Source organism: Ailuropoda melanoleuca, chromosome 4, assembly GCF_002007445.2.
Source record: "Ailuropoda melanoleuca isolate Jingjing chromosome 4, ASM200744v2, whole genome shotgun sequence".
Taxonomy (NCBI): domain Eukaryota; kingdom Metazoa; phylum Chordata; class Mammalia; order Carnivora; family Ursidae; genus Ailuropoda; species Ailuropoda melanoleuca.
This window is the reverse complement of record NC_048221.1, coordinates 30,555,724-30,577,969: the sequence shown is the minus strand read 5'-3', so window position 1 is coordinate 30,577,969 and position 22,246 is coordinate 30,555,724. Positions and strand designations below refer to the sequence as shown.

The 22,246-nt window shown below is 40.0% G+C and overlaps 1 protein-coding gene and 1 long non-coding RNA gene across 2 annotated transcripts in view; both read right to left on the bottom strand.

The window, feature by feature from the left end:
* The window catches only part of LOC117801913, a 40,186-nt gene extending 17,946 nt beyond the window's left edge, over positions 1 to 22,240 (bottom strand). The window contains exon 1 of the long non-coding RNA XR_004624731.1: positions 21,759 to 22,240. This is a non-coding gene — a long non-coding RNA (uncharacterized LOC117801913). The remainder of the gene's footprint in view (positions 1 to 21,758) is intronic.
* Positions 1,048 to 9,999, bottom strand: LOC117801911 (NADH dehydrogenase [ubiquinone] 1 alpha subcomplex subunit 1-like). Its single transcript, XM_034658588.1, has one exon. The coding sequence runs from the start codon at positions 9,791 to 9,793 to the stop codon at positions 9,581 to 9,583; it is 213 nt and encodes a 70-aa protein (XP_034514479.1). The 5' UTR covers positions 9,794 to 9,999; the 3' UTR covers positions 1,048 to 9,580.
* Positions 22,241 to 22,246: the final 6 nt, after the last annotated feature.

Genomic DNA, 22,246 nt, shown 5'->3' with positions numbered 1-22,246 from the left:
TGTTTTTTAAAATAAAATTCTTTTTAAAACGCTAAGTGAAAAATGCCAATCTCAAAAAATCACATTTATGTAACATTCCCAAAATGACGAAACTGTAGAGTTAGAGAACAGATGAGTGGTTGTCAGGAGTTAGGAGTTGTGAAGGTAACAGGAATGACTACAACCATTAGAGGATAGCATGAGGGAGATTTTTGTGGTGATGGAATAGTTCTATATCTTGATTACGGTAGTGGTTATACAAATCTACACATGAGAGAAAATGACACAGAACTACAAACATACTTTATACCAACATCACCTTCCTGGTTTTGATATTATACTATATAGATAGGAAAGATGTAATTGATGGGAGAAACTGGGTGAAGAGTAACCAGGTCCTCTGAACTGTCTTTGCAACCTGTGAATCTTTAATAATTTCAAAATAAAAAGTCAAAAATAACTGAAAGTATGTAAGATTACAAACATATTTCAGAGTAATTTATGCAACCTATACGATTAAATAAAACCCAAGCCTGTGCAATTACTTTTTTTAATCATCTGATTTTCCATTTTGTATACAAACTACCCAGGATCTTAACAGAGGCAAGGAAAGAGCAGAAATGGAGTAGGTTTTATAATTGGTTTCGCCGTCAGGATGCTTACTGTTCATGACAACGCGAGTAACAGAGAGCACTTGGGCAGCACATATCTGGATGTCTTAACAAATGGCAAGTAGTATACACTGTTAAAAAAATACAAACATGTATTTAAAGGCTTATCTTAAAAATCTGTAAGATTTTGCCGTTAAAAAAATAGAAAGCCAGGACGCCTGGGTGGCTCAGTCGGTTAAGCATCTGCCTTCAGCTCAGGTCATGATCCCAGGGTCCTGGGATGGAGTCCCCACATTGGGCTCCTTGCTCAGGGGGGAGCATGCTTCTCCCTCTACCTGCTTTGCCTGCTGCTCCCTCTGCTTGACCACGTGCACACATGCGTGCATTCTCTCTCTCTCTCTCTCTCTCTCTCTCTCTCTCTCTCTCGGACAAATAAATAAAATCTTTAAAAAAAAAGAAATAGAAAGCCAAGAAAAAAAAAAAGGTAGAAAGCCATGGGACGGCGTACCTGAAACCTAACTTAAAAATAAAAAAACATATTTTGTGATTTCTGTATGCTAATGAAGATCACACTGCGCATATGATTATGTGTAATTTACAAAATACATTATTAAACTTATGTGATTACCAAACAAGAGTTGTTGTTTTTTTTTTAATGTACACATGGCAATAGTTTCTACAATTCAAACATCTCTCTGGCTAAATTAATATAAATTGCTGCAATATACCAATAATAAATAAGAGACAAAAAGAATTCCAGAAGCTGGGAGATGCAAATTAAACAAAGCCAGTACAAGTTATTCTCACTAGGGCTTTACACAGAAATCTTTTTATCACTGATTAAATGTAACATTCTGGGACTACATCAAAAACATGACTCTCTGATTCCATGTATCTCACACCTAAGCTGGCTCAACACTGGCTCATCATAACTCGGAATCTAAAGAGAGGCTGGCAGCACTTCATAAATACCTTCCTGTTCGCTCCTTTCTACAGTGATGCAATTTGACCTACATTTCCAGGGCCCATTGAAACTTCATAGGAGGGGGAAGAGGAGAGTTTTTCATTTCTCCTACCCTCTGATTAACTAGGACAGCAAATGCCACTCAAGGGACTGCTACGGGGCAAAAGCAAAGGGGAAAAAAAGTCATGCCGGTAGGAAATTCCACAGGAGAACATTTAAAATTCCTGCATTCTCTGATTCTGCAAACTGTCATGGCTTTACAAGATGACAGCAAGGTTGCCCCACTTTATACCATAATCAGCTGAGGACACCAAGGGCTTTTATTTACTTCAGGCTCCCAGCATGATGAAAATTAAACTTGAACTACAGACTCTTGTCCTTGCCATCGTCTTTTTGTAAAAATAAGCTTTTCATTCTAGAATGATGCCAAGTTTACAGAGAGGTTGTGAAGACTACACATTGTTCCTATCTACCCTCCACCCCGTTTCCCCTATTGCTAACCTCTCCCGTTAGTATGCTACATTTGTCACAACTAATGAACCAATACTGACCTGTTATTCTTAACTGAAGTCCGTACTTTATTCAGATTTCCTTAGTTTTTGCCTAATGCCCTGTTCTGTCCCAGAATCCCACCCAGGATATCACATTACATTTAGTTGTCATATCTCTGTACTCCTCTTTGAGACCATGACAGTTTCTCTGACTCCTTTTTTATGACATTGACAGCAGTTTTGACAAGTACTAGTTCGATATTTTATAGAAGGTCTCAATTGTCCAGTGGTCTTCTCATGATTATAATGGGATTATCAGATTTGAGGAGGAAGACCACAGAGATAAAGTGCCATTCTCATAACATCATATCAAGTGTACATTTATCATTGTTCATGCTGACTTGATCATCTGGCTGGGGTAGTGTCTGTCAAGTTTCTCCACTGTATAAAGTTGTTTTCCCCCCTTTCCATACTATCTTCTTTAAAAGGAGGTCACTAAGCACAGCCCACATTTAAGGGATGGACAGTTATGTTTCACCTCCTTTTGGAGGATTATTGACATAAATCATTTGGAATTCTTCTATACATGGAAGATTTTATCTATTCTTTCCTATTTGCTTACCTATCCAATCATTTATTTACATCCGTATGGACACGGAGATATTCCTTTTATGTTAATATTCTATTATACTTTTACATATTTATGTTAACACTATTATGCTCTATGTTATATGTATATTGTATCTTTTATTTACATTTATTTTATATATTGGGTTGTAATTTAAAATTATATTATTTAGTTGTTTAAATTGTCCAAGCTTTCACCCACTAGGAGCTCTTTCAGGCTCCTGTGTTCGTTTGATATACCTTACTAGTAGCCCTGTGTTTTGTGTTTTGTTTTGTTTTGTTTTAGCACTTTCGTGCTTTCTGGCATTAGAAGATGCTCCAGGCTCATCTTGTTTATTCCCTGCCCGAGCCATAGAATTAAGTCATGTCTGGTTCCTTTCACTGGAGAATGGAATTAGAAACCAAGGTCTGGACACTGGCTCTTATCATAGTCTTTTAATGTTTTACACTTTAAAATTTCTACATAAACTACTTCTATAGTAAATCACACAATTATCTCTTTAAGTATCTTCATTTTGTGGTATAACATGATAAATCATAAAAAGGATGCTTAGTAATCAAACTACCTTCTTTTTTTTTTTTTTTTAAGATTTTATTTATTTGTTTGACAGAGATAGAGACAGCCAGCGAGAGAGGGAACACAAGCAGGGGGAGTGGGAGAGGAAGAAGCAGGCTCGCAGCGGAGGGGCCTGACGTGGGGCTCGATCCCATAACACCGGGATCACGCCCTGAGCCGAAGGCAGACGCTTAACCGCTGTGCCACCCAGGCGCCCCTCAAACTACCTTCTGACTGGCCACCTTTGAGGTTTGATATGTCCAATAAATGCCTCATCATAATGAAGTTCCTCCAAAAAAAGTTAAGATTTTTTTGTTTCTGTTATTATGCGGGAGGGAGAGGAATTCTAGACTTAAATGCAGCATGCTTGCTCTTCTATGCAAGGTCTCCTTTCTCCCCTCATTACCATTAAATGGTAAGTCAACTCTGAATTACCTGAGCTAAAGGAAAATACAAATATCAGTTGGATCTGGCTTTGAAATACATTAGTGATGAGTTATGACAGCAGCTACACCTTCCTATTTATGGTTGGTTTATTTTAATGTTACACATAGTTTTTCTTCACTGAATCTAAACTAATTAGCCCAACACAAGGACAGAGCCAGGAGCTTCTTGAGCAGTGGGGGGCACCTAGTGGGAAGCAAACAGATTTCTGCAGATAACAACTCTACAGACAGGAGTTAATCCCTTACAACACACACAGAAAAATTTGTCACCTCAGACTCCAACCATTAGTCTGTGTAAACATGCTATGCTAATAAAATCTCTGGTGACCTCAGATTTGTTTTTTGGGTGTTTGCTTTTTTTTTTTTTTTGTAGTAGAAAACAGGCTGGGGCCAGCCCCTAATACTGGTTTTCTTGGTCATCTTTTTCTCACTCAATCTGATTTAAGATTTATAGTCAATACACCTTTCTTCAGCCTCTACTATGTACTAGGCAGCACACTATGCCTGGAGCTTCCAATTAATCCAATAGATTAGAAAAACAATTAAGAGCCCTGTTCCCATTTTTACCTCCCAACAGAGCTGATGAAATGTTGGGAGATAAGTCAGCCCTTTACAATGCTAAAGGCACAAAATGGTTTGGAGAAGCACATGGTTTAATGTCTACTTCTACAGTTCTCTGGTGTTAACACCTTAGAAAGATCGCAACTTCCTTATCTGTAAAGCAGACAACAATCAAACCTACTTCCCAGGGATAATGCATGGAAAGCACAACCCTGGCATGCACAATGGGTTCTATAAGTATTAGCTCATGTTCACATTTTGTATTTCATCATAAATACATCTAGGAAACACCAGGACTACCCCAGTAAGATGATTCATTGTCTTTTTTTCATTGACAATTTTATTATCTTTGTAAACACTAAAATCATGATTTAAAAAAGTCAGTTCCTGTGTCCCAGTCAACCTGTCTTTGATAAATAAACAATGCACATTCATTCAAGAGGCATGGGTCAGAATGGACAGGAAATATGTATTAATAACAGCAGGAGCTAACACTGCCCAAAAGCTTATTTTGTGCCAGGCACTGTGTGGATGTTGCCTATGAGGTAGGCATTTTCATTATCTCTAATTTCCAAATGAGAAACTGAGGCTATAGAAGTGAAGCGACTAGTGTGAGGCTGCTATCTATCTAGGCTAGGCTACCTACCCTCACAGAAAAGCAACAACAAACAAGAGAATTATACCAAACAACTGAGCATAAACACCCACTCCTTACCTCACGCTGCTAATTCCTTTTTCAAACACTACTGTGTTGGGTGCTACAGTGGAATGCAAGAGCTAAAATGCTTCCTTTGCTACAGAGATGCAAAATAGGAGAAAGGCTATGGACACTTTGGCCCCTAAAGGAGACTCCAAATTGGGACTTCTTACTTCCAAAATATTTTCAATAAATAAAACTCACCAATGTCTCCCTACAGCGTTTTACAACAAGTAGCAACTTCCTGGCCTAGACTGCCAGGCTCTTCACCCTCCGGCCCCAGCTCTTGCCTTGGGGCATTTATGCTACATTCTGCTTCCGGACCCAGCTAACTTCTTCAGGAGTCAGTTTAGAAGTCACTTACCCCGGGGGAGGGGGAGAAGTCACTTACACTTTCTCTAAATGGAGTTAATCCTGCACTCCAATTGTCTAAAAGTGGTTTAAGCATGCTTCTTCATGAATGTCAATATCCTCAGAACTGGCAAGCATCCTACAAGCCTGTATCAAAGACCTCCCCTACAGGTTTTACCCCCAAGACAATCACATAAAGGTATGGAGAAGAGCAATCAGTTTTTGAAATCAAACAGATCAGGATTTAAATCCTGTTTTCTATTTATGAACTGTTTGATCTCAAGCAAGTCATTTCACCTTCATCACTTCTGACGAAGTTTTAATTGAGGAGATAACAAAAGCACAGTGCCTAGCACAAACTAAGTGCCATTATCATTATTATCCCCATATTACAGGAAGAGATTAACTCCCAATTAGCAAAATACCAAAAGCCACCGAGCTGGTGAGTGGTAGGGGTTTGGGCTAAAAACCAGTTCTTTTTCCTTCTTTCTACAATTTACTGAGCACCATCATTAAACATCATGCTTGGTACTGAAGACACAGCTGTGAAACAGACAGGTATCCTGCTCTCATAGTACTTACTTTCTGGTAATAAAGACACCCATCAAACATTTACACTAATAAATTCAAGTGTTTGAGGGAGAAGAGCAAAGTGCCTGCTTATATACAGGTTTTAGAGCAAGTAATAAGATCCCTGGATTTTATCTGGAAGGTCAGGGAAGGATCCTGTGAAGAGGCAGCATTTAAACTGGGACCAGGAGGCAAAAAAAGGTGTTCTAAGATGAGGGTGAAGCTGGCATCCAAGGCAAAAGAAATCTCAAGAGGAAAGACTCTAGTAAGTATGGCTTGACTGAAGAACTAAAAGGCCAGAGCACCTGAGGAGACTGGAGATATAGGTGGGGCCAGTTCAGAGGACCGCGGAGGGACCTGGTAAGGGTTTTGAATGCCATCGTTGAAGCATTGGGGAACCACCAAAAGATTTGCTGCTCTTGATGAAAAGGTACTAAAAGGCTCACTCGGACCCCAGCAACTTGAATTCAGGGCCTTTTGGTATATTTTTACCATCTGTATTTCTAAAACACGGTAAGTGTAAATTTTTGATAAATATTTGTGAGCCACTGGAAAGAATCTCTGGTAAAGACAGATTAAACCCCTTCTCCCTCTTACTGATCCCACCGCTGATGTTTTATTATCACTGATTATTATAGTTGGATGTGGACCTCTCTTCACTGTTTAGTCTTAAGTTTGGGGAAGCAAACTATCTTATTTATCTTTACATCTCTCAAAGCCAAGTGCTCAATAAAGTCATGGATCAAAATAGACCCTCTTTTAATAGCTTAAAATCTTTTCTTATATTTCTAGATTGGCTAAGTAAGAATCTTCATGCCAATTTATCCACCTTAGTTAAATAGATTGGAAGGGATAATATGGAGGGACTCAAAAAAAAAAAGTTCCACTTTCCTTTTGCAGTTTTTTAAAAAAAAAAAAAAAAAAATTTTAAGCAATCTGTACACCCAATAGGGTCTTGAAATCACAGATCAAGAGTTGCATGCTTTGTGAACTCAGCCAGCCAGGGCACCCCTGCAGCTTAATTCTAACAACAAAATACCTTCACCAATGTGTGATTAAAAGTACAATTTTTGTATTTTAGGATATGTCACACTTGTACAGTTCACATGCGTATTTTTTAAAAAATCTTAGTTTAATTTTAATCAAGAACAAAATGCCCCAACAGAAGGTCTTTCAGTGATTTTCCAATTCTTCTGAGAATTGTTCAGATTATTTCTTTGAATATTTAATTAATTGGATAAGGGTAGGATAACTGCTTGGACTATTTATATTAAAAGATACAACTGAGTCATAATCAATAGTTTACATGCTTTAAGGTTTATTTTGGGATTTCAGGAGCTGAGAATGATGTGCTAACATGATGAAAGTGCAATTACGAATATGCTACTAAGGTGTGCTAGTAACTCTCCATTTGAATGCCTTCTCCCCGTCGCCAGACCAATTTTCTACCACTCTGGCCCTGCTCTACGCCCACAAAGACTTGACCTTTATGGGAAGCATCACTGGGTTAAAGCAAGCAGGCCTCCAGGTGGGGTTGGCCAATTGAAGGCACCGGAAGAAGATCAAAGAGAGAGGGAGGAAAGAAAGTGGGGGAGGGAGTATTGCTTCCTTATTCTCTCTCTGCTGTTGGCTACAAATTCAGGCAGTGGCTGAATCCTCCAGGGCCCACCTCTGCAGCTCCAGCTTTCTCGCTGGACTCCGGTAAAGCTATTTCTTCTGTTTGCTCCTTTGGACTTAGTGGTGATAATGGCTTTCCATTGAGGCTGGTTCCATGGATGACAGGAGCAACATGTCACCCTTAACTCCGGCATTCCTCTGAAAATAATCCTTTCATTAGTCTCCAGAACCATCTGAATGGGCTCGGTTTCCTGCCAGACCTAAGAATTCAAACCATAGACTTGTAAAACCAGCAATCTCCCTCTTTTGCATATAGCAGTTATCATCACAATGGTTATTCATCTTCCAAAGCAATTCCTTCATACCAAGCACTGCGTGTAAGCTCTTAGAATTCTCAGGCAGAAATGACACCTCCTAAACTGGTCAGTGCAGGAGAACACAGGAGGGCGCTCCTGAAAGACAGCTGGCAGAAGGGAGAGGCTGACACAATTCTCTAGGCCAGAGTCTGTTACATGTCAAGAATAAAACGTTTACAAAGGATGCTATGCTTCCTCCTACTTCTCCCTGGGTTTCCTCTCACTAAGGGCTTGGGATCAAAGTCACCATTGTATTTTCACACAGAACACCAAGAAGTTGTTATCACTGCCTGGGGAAGTTGTCCTGTGTGTCACTTCACTTTGCTAGTTTCTCAGACCTAGAGATCTGCTTACTAATAGGCCAAGGCACACAGAAAGAGATCCAACCATCTTGTATTACTAGCTACCTGCCCATCTTTCCTTCTTTCTCTCTTTCGTCCCAGGACAAATCTTTCTTCCACACTAAGGCAAAAGATGAGCAGGATGAGAAAATTCTGCTTTGCTAAGCCTTGCCTGTCTCTTTAACAGATCTGACCAGATTAGCACTTCCCTATTCCACAGGAGAGGACTGGCATATGCTTATACCATAATCTGCCCTGAGCTCCTTCGGATTTTTCTTTTATCAAGTCGACTGGATTTGAGGTGAGATGTTAACTGAAATCACCTGGGAGTGTCTAACCACTCCACCTTGTTTTCACTTAGTACAAGTAACCTGAAGGTGACTCTATTTCTGAATATTGGGAAATTCTTTTGCCTAAGAGCCGATTTAAAGAATCTAGGGGGCTGAAAAGAATTGATGTGGCTTAGGGGCGCCTGGGTGGCTCAGTTGGTTAAGTGTCTGCCTTCAGCTCAGGTCATGATCCTGGGGTTCAGGGACAGAGCCCAAGGCAGGCTCCCTGCCCAGCGGGGAGTCTGCATCTCCCTCTGCCTGCTGCTCCCCCCTGCTCTTGCACTCTCACCCACCCTGCGTGCTCGCTTTCTTTTCCCCCTCAAATAAATAAAATCTTAAAAAATAAAAAAAGAAGAAGAAGAAGAACTGATGTGGCTTATTCAACAAGCTACTCCACCAAGAACTCCAACTGTCTTCCTCTGCAACCAGAAGACATTCAGCGTTAACAGAGTTGCTAAAAGACTTAGGCAGACAGACTATAGTCTGCAGGAAAGATGCTCTGCCTCACCTCAGCCAAGGCTAGCCAAAGGGCAAGATAGCTCTCTTCTCCCATCCTGGGGTTGGCGGGGAAGAAGCCTCTCTCTTCAGCTTTTGGCAACACCTGAGAGGCAGTGAGATTAATGAAACTTGGTTCACACTATGTCTACATTTCTACTACTCCTTCTCCTTACTTGTAAGCATTCATTCAAAGGATATTTAACTGGGCAACTCTATAACCAGTTGGGTGGATCTACATCAAATATTACTAGTGGTATCTTTGGGTAGTAAAAATATGAGTAACTATATCTGCTTCTGTGTATTTGTGAAATTTTCCAATTTTTCTACAAACACCTGTTCTAAGAGGAGACTAACATATCAAACACTTGATTTTTGCAATCAGGAAAAACTTATTAAACAAAAACCGTGCAAGCATTCAGAAAGTTCAGTTTTCCATTAGAACTGCATTTATGTAATTCTTTTTTTATTCTTTTTTTTAATTTTTTGTTTTTATTGTGTACTACATTAATACACTGCATAACCTTCTAGAAAGGGTAGATAGATGAGCATAACCCAGTTATTTTTCATCAGTCAGGAAAATGCTTCCTTAATCAATATTCTCCAAATCCTTTGACGCATAATAGTGATTAACTCCAAAGACACGCCTATCTCTCTTCATCAAACTCCACTGATATGGATAATAGGAAACCCTTTTCAGCTTGCCCCCATTACTGAACCTGTGGATGTGCACAATGGCTATGCAGGGGCTGACAAAGCACACAGCCATAATACTGATCCCAGGCATTATCTCGAACCACATCACGCCATGGTTGCCTGGGCCAAACTCTTCCTTCCAGGTGCCCTAAAGGTGACCCAGCCTCAGCCCCTTCCTGATAGGCTCCCTTTTTTTTATGTAATTCTTAAAACTCAAAATCGTATTTTTTTAGCTTTTGTGTATTTTAAGATTTTCAATTCTATGGGGCGCCTGGGTGGCACAGTCATTAAGCATCTGCCTTTGGCTCAGGGAGTGATCCTGGCATTCTGGGATCAAGCCCCACATCAGGCTCCTCTGCTAGGAGCCTGCTTCTTCCTCTCCCACTCCCCCTGCTTGTGTTCCCTCTCTCGCTGGCTGTCTCTCTGTGTCAAATAAACAAAATCTTTAAAAAAAATTTTTTTTTCAATTCTACATTTTACAACTTTTGTTTTAAAATTAAACCATTCAAATGTGAAAAACAAGAATACTTGGATTTAACATATAATTTTTTTTCTAGTACACATTTCAACCTTAATTTAGATCATTTAGACTCTTCAAGGTCAAAGTTCACTATTTTCATACGCTGCAGTACTAATTCAGGTTGTTTTGTTTTTTTAAAGGAACTGTTTCTCTCTGTAAGAACACCACACAGACGATATCACAGGCAGTTACATGGTTAAGAGACTACAGATAAAAAATAGACTGGTGTTTCTTCCACTTAACAAATGCTAGCCAATAAAAACTTTCCAGTCTACAGCTGATTAATACTTGACACCAGCTCTATGGAAAGGAAAGCTAATCATTGCTGGCTGTTAGCTAAAGCAACAGACACACTAAGGAACCTTCCTACTATCACATCGTGACTGCGGTTCACTAGGACAACTGATTTTTCCGTTTAGCTCCATTATAGTTCTAAACAGAAAACTGGAATACTATCCTTTCTGGGAGCTACTGTTCTCATAATCTATAATAGCTAAACACGTGTTACTCACTGTCTTGTAGTGTTGAAATATTTTCACAGGGAATCTTGAAAACAATAAACATTTTTACTAGCTTCAGGAAGCTAGTAAATTTGAACAAGTGATTCCTTTTAAACTGTCCTAATATAATGGCAAATGGTCTCTTTTCTGACTTCGATTTCTGAATGATTTACAGTTATAACTACCAGAATAATAATAATCAACAGGATGGGTAGTGGAGAGAACATCGAATGGAGTCTTAAATATCTCCTTTTAGAGCAGCTAAGAGAAGCTATGTTCCAAAACACTAAAAATGTCTTTGCGTTCAGAACGTTAAAACTTAAAAACAGGAAAACAAAAAAAAAAAACACGAAAATTTAAAAACAGCGTGAACAAAATATAAATATATACAGATGAAAAGTATGCATTTTTCTTCCTTTTCTTTTTTTTAAGATTTATTTATTTGAGAAAGAGAGAGAGGGAGAGGAGGAGCAAAGGGATAGAGACAAGCATACTCTGTACCTAGTGCAGAGCTCGATCCCACAACCCTGAGATCATAACCTGAGCCGAAATCAAGAGTCTAATGCTTAACCTACTGAGGCGCCCCAAGTATGCATTTTCCAATCATGAACTTTGCTAGCACTCTTTTCAGGATTAAGTTCAAGGATTCTAAAGGTTCAAAATGCCTGCAAAAATGAGACCATGAGACAAACGAGAAATGCAAGAGAAAAAAAGAGTTTTTGATTGGTATTAAGTGTTAACATGTTTAGAAGCTGTAAAAATCAGCAACTGAAACAAATTAGAAAAAGACAATTTAAAAATTAGGTTAAATGTTAGGACAAGGTTCTAAAAGCTCCAGAAAAGTCTTGAGATGTCTCTATTTACAAAATGTTCTGGCCAAATAACACCATATTAACACCATGATCACATTAATGGTTTCAGACTACAGTGAAACTTTACAAGCAAGGGGGAAGGGCCTAACATACAAACCTATTGTTAACAGAACCCTGTCTAGAGATTCTAATTAAACAAAAGTGTCAAGCACTCCTCTCAAAATCCCTTGTAGTGGTGGGCCTAAACAGCAGAAAACAGAGCAGACCATTTAAAAGAAGAGTCCAGGGGTTGGGAAGACAAGTGACTACACCACAAGGTAGTAATTACACTGTGGGGAAGTAAAAAAGGCCAGACTGAAGGGCTCCAAGAGGTACTTCAAAAACCAGCTAATCATGGCAAGAAGAGGTGGGACAAATTGGCTTCTCAACTGGCTATCTATGGGGACATAAAAGAGACTGGGCCTCCAAAGCAAGAATAAACAAAAGTGGCTACTACTTACTAATGGTCAAGGTGACAACTAGATCTCCATTTCACACCAGTGTCCCAACATACATTCACTCATCTCCGAATCAGCCCAGAAACCTGAGAAACCAGAAGACAGGCTTCTCCAGTTGGAAAATCTTCCGCAGCAAAGGCATGGGTAGTCAGAATACCTACGTTTTCCTGCCAACAGTTCTATGCTGAAGGGGACATTGCTTACCTTTTCTAAACCATATGCTCAGCTGAAAAATAGGAAAAATATGCTTTTCTCTGACTTCAAAAGATTATAAAAAATAGGAGTATATGTGTGAAAATGCTCTGAATAAAATCACACTGTATTTGCGCAACATTTTACCGCTAGAAACGTGGTTTAACTCATAGCTAAAGGCTATGTAAACGTAAGTTGTTCCTTCGACCCATAAACTGTAAGGTCTAAAATATTTAAGTATTAGCAAGGTTACAATGAAAGCCACTACACACCTGGAGAAGACAGAAAAACAGAAGCAGGGCAGTGCGGGAACATTTAGTGCAGGGGCCAGTAACTGTATTTATCTCACTGTGTCCTAAGGAAATCACTATCCACTAGGTAAAACTATTTGTAACAGGAACCCTGTTACCAATAAATGGCTAAATTATAGTTCATATGATTTTCTTTTAAAAATCAGGGAAATGGGGTGCTGGTTGGTTTACTCGGTTAAGCGTCCGACTCTTGATTTTGGCTCAAGTCATGATATCAGGGTCATGAGATCAAGCCCCACTTTGGACTCACACTAGGCACAGAGCCTACTTGAGATATTCTCTCTCTCCCTCTCTCTACACCCCTCCCCCACCCCCTCTGAAATAAATAAATAAATCTTCAAAAAATAAAAATCATAAAAATCAGGGAAATGATAGAAAAGATTACTATGTAAAAAATGGATAAATATGCTATTGCCCTTGGAATGGTAAGCAGTTATTATTACTGGAAATGGAAAAAGATGGCAGTCACAACAGTGCTTCTCAATCTGAGGCTTAAAAACCTTTAGAGGCACGTGGCGTTGAGAGGGAAAGAGATGAACAAGGGGTCATCGGGTGTTGCAAATAGTAAATGTGATCAATAATGTACAAAGCAGCTTGCACAAATGTTCAGATAGTGGACATCTGTTGGTTTTATCAGCCCTGCATTCACTCCCCCTGCTGGGGAACAAACCGCCCCCGCCCCCAGTAGGTACTTTCTTGGTGAAGCAGGAAACAAGGCACCTTGCAGGACCCAGGCTGACCCTGAAAGATCCCTTTATTCTCAGTACAGGGTGGAGTTACCAAGCGTTGGAAACCTTAATAAGGCTAGCACCCTGTGAAGACTGTCCATTGAGGCCTTGTTCTTCAGCTCTATTGTCAATTCAGGGAGCTACACCACATCCTTCCAGTAACCTCCTTTTTTGCTTAGGGTAGCCCGATTTTGTTTCCACTACTTACAACAAGTAAGATTACTTGTTAGTAATTTTAAAATATTAGTTTTATGGTAAAACAAAGGGATGTATAATGGAGTAGAATATAGAATTCATGTAAAATTTTAAGATACTGTATTCTTCTTTTGAGATTTCTAAAGATATGCTCCCTCCCCCCCCCCACACACACACACAATGCAAATTTCTTTAGCAAAGGATTTAAGCACTGGTACAGGGATTAACTTTCCATAACTTTCAGGATCTGCCCCTAACTAGGTAAAAGATCTAGGGCAAGTTACATAACCTCCTTATGGCTCACTTATCACAACTTAAAAATGGGAGTAATAGTACCTACCTCATAGAACTGTTATCCCAGAGAACACAGGGAAGCAGCTAACACCATGCCTCACTGCAGAGTTTATCACTCATGGCAAACAAGGGTTAATATACAACAGCAAGGGGCATACTGTTCGCAAAGATGGCCATAACATATCGCTGCCCCCCCCCCAACTGCTGTCAGCATCTTCCATCAAAAAGTGGTGCCTACTTTCAACCCTGGAATCTGGACTGGGCTGTGGCTTGCCTTGACCAAAGGAATGTGGCAGAGTGACCCTGTGTGACTGCTAAGCCTAGGCCTCAAGAAGCCTTGCAGCTCTCACCCTGAAACATAATGTCTCCACGTGAGGATAACCTAGTCTAGCTACTGGAAAAAGAGATCGTGTAGTGGTCAGATGAGCTGTCCGAGCTAGATCCCTAGACCAATCAGCTCTGACTGGTGACTTCAGATGACAGCAGCCACATTAGTGACCTCAGGCCAAACAAGAGCAGTGGAAGAACTGCCCTGCCCTAATTGTGTGCAAATAAATGGTCATTATTTTAAGCCACAAAGTTTTGGAGTGGGTTCTTCTTACCCTGCAATATGTAACTGATAGGTATACTTCATCAATTATCACAGTATTACTACATTTTTTATTCCATGCATTTCCTAAAATTTCCTGCAAACAAACCCAAAGCCCCAGTGTGTGCAAATAAGTATGTCACAGCCAGATGTGCTTATACTTCTCATTCTTCATGGCCAGGTCGTTTCTAATTTCATAGAAACATTGAAATGTATCTCAGAACTTGGGGGTTTAGGGTGGAAAGTAAAACACAGCCCCAAACCAAAATAACTTAAGTGAAAATAAAGTGAAAAATTCCTAAAATGATCACAGGTACACCACAAGGATTCAGGTGCACACTAGCTGAGCTAAGACTGAGGTAACCAGCTAAGAGAAAAAAAGTTAAACAAATTTGCTGTGATTCATTCAAATAGTAGAAATCAAAACAGATTCTCCCTTTTAACAGTTTTTGCACCTGACATTTTCCTCCATATACTTTAAAAATGCCCCAAACCCTCTTTTAAAAGTTCACTATGCACTGTCAAGAGGAAGGAAATGCTTGCTTTAGGTCACCATCCATTCAACAAATATTTACGAAGCACCAACTCTGTAAATGCCAGCGAGTTGTTAGCCCCTGAACACGTTTTTTGATAGTGTACACAGAGATAGCACGCTAAAAGGAGCATGACTGATGACTAGGTTCTGAACCTAGACTACACTACTGTCTTCATCAACGTACCTGGTCTGGTTAGAGGGTTTAGGTTGGTGAATGTGGCAAACAAGGCCCTGCCCTCATGCAAGCCTCTAGAAGGACGGAAATATTAGCAACCAATATTATTATCATCACCAATGTTATTATCATCATTGCCATTACTATTATTATTATATACCCTTACTTGTCCCACCACTTCTTGCTCCTTAGTTACTGCTAAGTATCTGGAACTCTGCTAAGCACTTGCCTCATTTAACCTTCACAACAACTTTGCAAGGTATTGCTTACATTTTCATTCATTCATTCATTCATTCATTCAGCTCTACACCCAGTGAGGCTTGAACTCATGACCCCAAGATCAAAAGTTTGCATACATGCTCTGCTGACTGGGTCAGCTAGGTGCCCCAGTATTGCCCACATTTTACAGAGGAGAAGACTGAGGCCATAAATGGATAAAAGTAACACAAACAGTAAGTAGTGGAGCTCACGCTTTTAAACACCACCCTCTATTGCCTCCATACATATGAACTCCTTACGATTTTATAGGAATTTCAATGGAGGAAAATTTTTCACAACAAGAAATGAGGCACAACATGCTATCATGTAAATGTCTGTGTTTCAGTAAGTTTCTTCTGAAAACTGTTATTTAGTCCTGTATGGATTTTTTCTTTCCTGTTAGAAAAGTCAGGAAAATATTCTTGCTTATTAGTAAAACAGAAAACATTTTCAAGGTATATGAGAAAACGTACTTCACTTCTAATACAATACAGACTATGAAGGAAAGTAGTCATGAGAGCTCAATTAGCCACAAATAGGAGATATTTTAATTACTATATTTATTCTTCAATAGCTTTATTATGTTTTCTTGATTATAAAAGCAGCACATGCTACATGAAAAGAAAAACTGAGAAAAGCATTTTTAAAAAATCACCCACAATCCTAATACCTAAGGATAACAAGTTCCTATTACTCGGTGTATATCCTTTCAGATACTTTTAGGTTTCTATATACAGGGCTTTTGTCCACATTTTAAAAGTCATTTAAAAAACCCCACACAATACACATATTGTCATGCTACACTCTTTCTTCTAAACATCATTCCATGTCAGTGAATATTGACCTGCATCACTTTTTTAAAAGATTTTTTTTAAGTAATCTTACTCCCAATGTGGGGGTCAAACTCACAACCCCAAGATCAAGAGTCTGCATGCTCTATTGATAAGCCAACGAGGCACCCCATGCATCACCCTTTTTAAAGACTGTACAGTATTTCACTGCATGGGTAGGTCCTGATGGATCTAATCAATCCTTTATTAATAGGCATTTGGATTACTTTCAATGTTTTGCTATTATTAAAAAATGGGGCAGTGAGCAGTCTGGTACACATATCTATTCACCTTTGACCAATTGCTTAAGATAAATTTCTGTATGTTGACTTGCCATTTCATTGTATGACTTTGGATGCATATTGCCCAAATTGTCATCTAGAAAATAAATACCAAATTTACCTTTTAAAAAAAAAAAAAAGGAAACCCTTAAAATTTAAGAGTAATAGCATATTTTACTACTACCTACATAAAATGGCAAAATATTTAAAAACTGCATCTTATCTCTAAATATCTAAAATACTGATGCATAACTCTGATACTACATTAAGTTTATACTGGGAAGGGGGAAGACTCTAAAATACCCAATAACTTCAGCATAATGTTGTTTTGAAAGTTAAACTCCAAAAAGAACATACTTGCTGCAAAACAACCAAATTAGCAGAGAATGTTTAAAAGGCAGGAAAGGAAGCAAAAAATAATCAGTTACAGCGATTACCAGGTCACCAAATCTGCATCTCATACAATGACCAAGAGAGAAGGGTCAAGAGAGAGAGAGAAGGTGACACTAAAAGCAGCAGCCTTCAGAGCTTCAGTGATGGCCGGATGAAATTACAAACAGACATATACATCTACATGCTCTGTACACATCAATCCTGGAGCTAATCTCCAGGGGTTAGAGCACAAGAGGAATCTTTGTGTGCTTTATTTAACCAAACATCATGCAGAAAGGGGGTGGTAGAGTCCAAATACAGATTTCCTTAAGGTAAGAGTGTCTAGTTAGCAGCCTGAGGGCCTAGTATCGGTTACATCCTTTCCAGGACAAGGGGACAAGAGGAACTTGAAGCATGAGACACCTCCAAAGGCATAGATTCCTTTCAAAATGGTCACACAGGACAGGGTTCAAACATCAAGCCTTATGGAAAACCGGGCAAGGTGAGAACATTTTTAGCAATTAAAAAAAAAAAAAAATCTTCCTGGTGATACAATAATACAAGTGCTAAGAAGGGAAGGCCACACACTGAAACTAAGAACAACTAACCTCATGGAGTTTCATCCTAATGGAGGAAGACAGGGGCCTTCAATAATGCTGCCATACCAAAAGCACGGAATACTTGAGGAGGCAAACCACAATGTGTATGCAGTGGTGAGGTGGGGCGGGGGGGGGGCACATCTGTACTGCTTGGTGATACCACAGACCTACAGGACTTAGGAGTCTAACGTTCTTCTAGGCAAGAGGTCAGTAAACTATGGCCTATGGGTCAAATCCACCTGCTAGCTGTACATGTCACAAGCCCAGAATAGCTTTAACATTTTTAAATGGTTCAAACAAATAAAAACATATTTCATGGCACATAAAAATTATATGAAATTCAAATGTCAGTGTCCACAAAGTTTTGTCTCTGGCTGCTTTCTAAATACACAGGTAGAGTCGCACAGGTGTGATAGAGAGACGGGGAGTGGGGGGGAAGCGGATGCTGACAAACTGGAAAATATTTACTATGGTGTCCTTTCAGAAAGTTTGCTGATATCTGTTCAAGGCCATAAAATCATGTAGTTTTTGAATGGACCATGGCTCCCAACCTGTGCACGCTTGTTGGTTTGGCCCCTGAAAAAGCCAGGATTTAGACATAACCTGTCAGCCTAACAGAGAATGCAATCCCACTGCCAAGAATAGCACACAGGCCCAATAGGTCCTACAGATGCTGGGGTACCTGCCCATGGTAACCAGAAAGATGTGAAAGGCTTTTATGAATTCAAAGTAGGATGATCCCTAAAGGTTTACATGGGACTGTTCTTAAAGAACATACTAGCTTCTCCTTCGAGAGACAAGAATGAAACCATCCTCAAGATGGCTACAACCTTTAAGCATTTATACTAGAGGCCTAGGACTGTGCAAAGCCTTTTGCTTTTATTATCTCAGCTAATGGTCACCTCCTCCAGACTCAGACGCTGGATGGCTCAAACTGAGCACAACCTGAAAGCTTAGGGGTGTCAAACCCAGTCAGAGCTTGTGTTCGTACCACTACCCCACTTAAAGGCAGTAGGCACGAATGCTCACCACAAATAAATGAAAAGAAAAGAAAAAGACCACAGAAACAGTGGAAACAAGTTTGCTCTCAGAACCATAAGCACTGTAAGTATTTTATTCATATCACTGTTTTTATTCATAATACCTTCTCTTCTTTCAATGTTTAAAGATAGGAAAATACAATTCAGTTATTCCAGACTCTTTTCCCTGTTGAGAAAAATCGATGCAGGTACCCAACTTTGGAGGCATTTTAAAGACACCAGAATTAGACAGCCAAAGTTATAGGGGTAGCTTCCACTAATGAAGTCCCTGGAGTACCTGTAAGGGTCCCCAACATGAGGAGGTGAGCAAACACTTTCAGAGACAACGGGCTGGAAAGTACAAGTGCAGCTTTTTAGTTTAAATTTATTTAAATTACAAGTGAAGAACAAAAGTTAAGTGGAATCTTACACAAAGAGACAGCTATGATGTCTGCGGGCTGCTACTCTTTCTGCCCAGCACCCATGTCTTCGGCTTTACTAAGCGCACTACCATCTTCCTTCAACTTTACCCCCGGATATCTACAAGGTAAGGACCACTTAATCCTAACTAATTTTTGAAAACCTAATTTTTAAAAAATGTTTCAATGTGTTAATATTTTCATTATTCTTTGGAAAATAATATATATCATTACCATATACCGTGCTTTATACATGTTCATTCCGGTGTTGATTAGTGGTTATCACATCTAGCTCTAGCTCCCAAGTCCTTAATATGGGCCAAATGAGGGGTTGAGAGTTTTTTTTACACAGGAAGCTTCATTCCCACCTCCTTACACTTCTACTGCCTTAGGCTTTATCCAGATGAGGAACTGGAGGGTCAGGTAGGTTAAGTAGCTACAGTGAATAAAAGAACCCAGATTTGAACTTGAGTCTGTTTTGATGAGAAACTTTTTCCATCATGTTCTGCTGTTTGGCCAAGGCAAAAACACATTTTCTTAGAATGATTACCTCCCAGGCACATTTCAGATTTGCTAGAGAGCAGTAAGAAGAGCTGGGTGAACCATTTGTTCCAAGGGCTGGTTGTCAAGATCAAATCTCTACTTATTGACCATCAATCTATCTGATCTAAATTTTTCAATTTAAAAACAGCCACAATGCACCCAGGACTAGCATGTCAAGCCCTTTATGTGTGTGTGTATGGTTTATCAACCAAGAGGCAATGCTTTGCTGTGGCAACAAAATGGAAGTGTTTTTGCACCTCTAAGACCACATGTCTAGGCTAAAGACAACTTTAAACAGCAAGTACTGGGCACGAAGATCTGTATTTTCTTTTTTTTTTTTTCTTTTAAGAATTATTCTAACTCCTATTTCATTCAATAAAAACAACAACTCTAGCATTTTGGGGCTCTGGACATCTTTTATAACACAACCACAGACCCTCTCCCCAAAAAGACACACAAAAAGGTTTGGTTACAACTACGGCAAGTTCAGGAATCTCTTGAAGCCCATTCATGGACCCCCTAGACATCCAAAGACACCAGAAGAACCTTTGCTCTAAAAACATACTACAGAAATGTCTAATTCATTTCACAGGACCGTAGTAAAAACCTTAGAGCCAAATCTCTCATCATCCTTTATAATTTCAGAAGGCTGATATTAAATAAACACTCAAACAAACTTCCATAACTAGACTCTCATACTCTCCAAGAAACCACCAATCTAATGATTTGAGTAAAATCACCAAATCTAAGATCATATAAGTTCAAAGTCCAAATCAGTTTTGTTATAGCTTAGAATCTGCTACTTATTTCTGCCCAAAGATCTCCCTATAAAATAAACATTAGTATGGCCTAGAGCTTGAGTCCTTCCTACTTTAACATTCAAACACATTAAGATATAATTATATGAAAAAAGACTACTAAAATTTTCTAAAACATGTCCTTTTACTATACATTATATGAAGAAAAGTCAATTAAGAGAATTCTTAAATGTTCAACACAGATCTATGTCAATGCAGTTGCAAGTTAAATTATGTGGTTGGCAAAGCAGATTTTTAAAATTTCACAAAGGCTCAAATTTGGATGTATTTCAAACCACTTGGATCAAGAACTTTCAGAAATGTTTATTTTTTAGGTATATCTCAAACTTTAAAGTCTTTCAAATCTCTCTCGTTCTTATTGCTTTACAAAATTTCGAGCATAGTCCACCATTTTTTTAAGTTACAAAATGAACATATGAAAGTGGCCAGGACTCCATCTATGAATACGATATAGAATGTCTCACGAAAATTTAACAGTTACAAAATTTAACAGTTGGCTATAAACAACACTAAAGATTATTTTAAATCACTAGATACTGTTTCAAAATCATTATACGATAAGATGAAGTAACAAGTATCTTACACAAAACATCATTTCACCACTTGACACTTATCTTTTAAATAGCAACCGTCCCACCAAAACGCAGTTGGGATATGTAGATAATCAAATTGACACTTTCAGTTTACAGCGTGTAGTACCTAAGATTTAAAGTAAGTCTCCCTTTGGTCAGAGTATTTTCTCTCCTTCTAAAACGAAGAAAATGAACAGGGTCTGATGCCCATGCACACACAGAGTTTAAGTCAGTATTAAAATTTTAAGTCCAGGGGAGGCTTCACCTCGCCCCCTTGGGAAAGTCAAATTATACCTCAGAATCTTCACTCAGAGTAATTTTTTGGTTATTTTGTTTTGTTTGCCTTTGTGCCCAAAGTCAAAGATGCTAATTCTTGAAGAACATTATTGGAGTTTCAACTTCATATACGTGAATGAAATTTTGCATAGAATATACTGATCTCTAGCTAGAGGTTAAACACATCTCACTGCCATACATTTGCATTTACAACTCCTCCTCTTTGAAAGATCTAAGAGAAAACTGGGAGAATGAACCCAAGTTTCGCAAGGAACCAGAAACAACCAATCCAACCCACATAACTGCTTCAGACCGGATGTGAAGAAGCAGGGTGCTTGGGGCGGGGGGGGGGGGGCAAGAAAGCTAGAAAATATCTTTATGTTCTACAAATTACCAAACCTGAGTTAAAACTCAGACACGCTTTTTTTGGCTAACTGAATCTGTACCACTTGAGATCGAATCAGCCGTACTGGTTCTTGTTTCCTCTCGCCTCTCACCACCTAAATGTTGCCATTTACGAGAAACTCACCGAAGTTGAATCAAAGTGACTTTTGGGAAGAGATGCCACTATGAGATCTACACTGTGCTCCGGAAATGTGAAACTCTACACACAAGGCAACGTTACTCCTTGAGCACCAACCCCCGCCCCCCAACTTCACTTTCAACTTCCCCTTAAGATGGGAACAATCACATAGCCATTTTTTTTTGAAAACCAAAGAGAAAATAAATAAAGCACCCCATCCAGATCACCGACGGGCTCCCAGGGCTCCGGGGGTCGGCCAGCACCGCGCTCCCGCGTCGCTCCGCCAACTCCTCCCGAAGGTCTCCAAGTTTCTCTTTCCCCGTCGCCGAGCACCCGCCAGAGCCCGGGAGGGAAGGGGGCGGCCCCAGGGGCCGGAACCGCGCGACCTGGAACCCGGGGCCTTTGCGGCTCGCCGACCGCGCCCGGCGCAAGTGCCCACGTTCGAGACCCGCCCGGGTGCGCGTGGGCGCCAACTTCACAGTGACCCTCGCGCCGCGCCCCCTCAGTACCCCTAGAACTGGGCGCCTCCCGGGCCAGCCGGGTCCGGGCGTCCCCGCCGCCCTCCCCAACCACCACCCCCACCCGCGGAACGAGCGCACCCCCAGCTGCAGCAGCCGGGATGCGGCGGCGGGGGCGGCGGTCCCCTTCCCCGGGAAGCCGCGGGGGCCGGGAGCCTGGCGGCCCGCAGCCCCCGCAGCCCC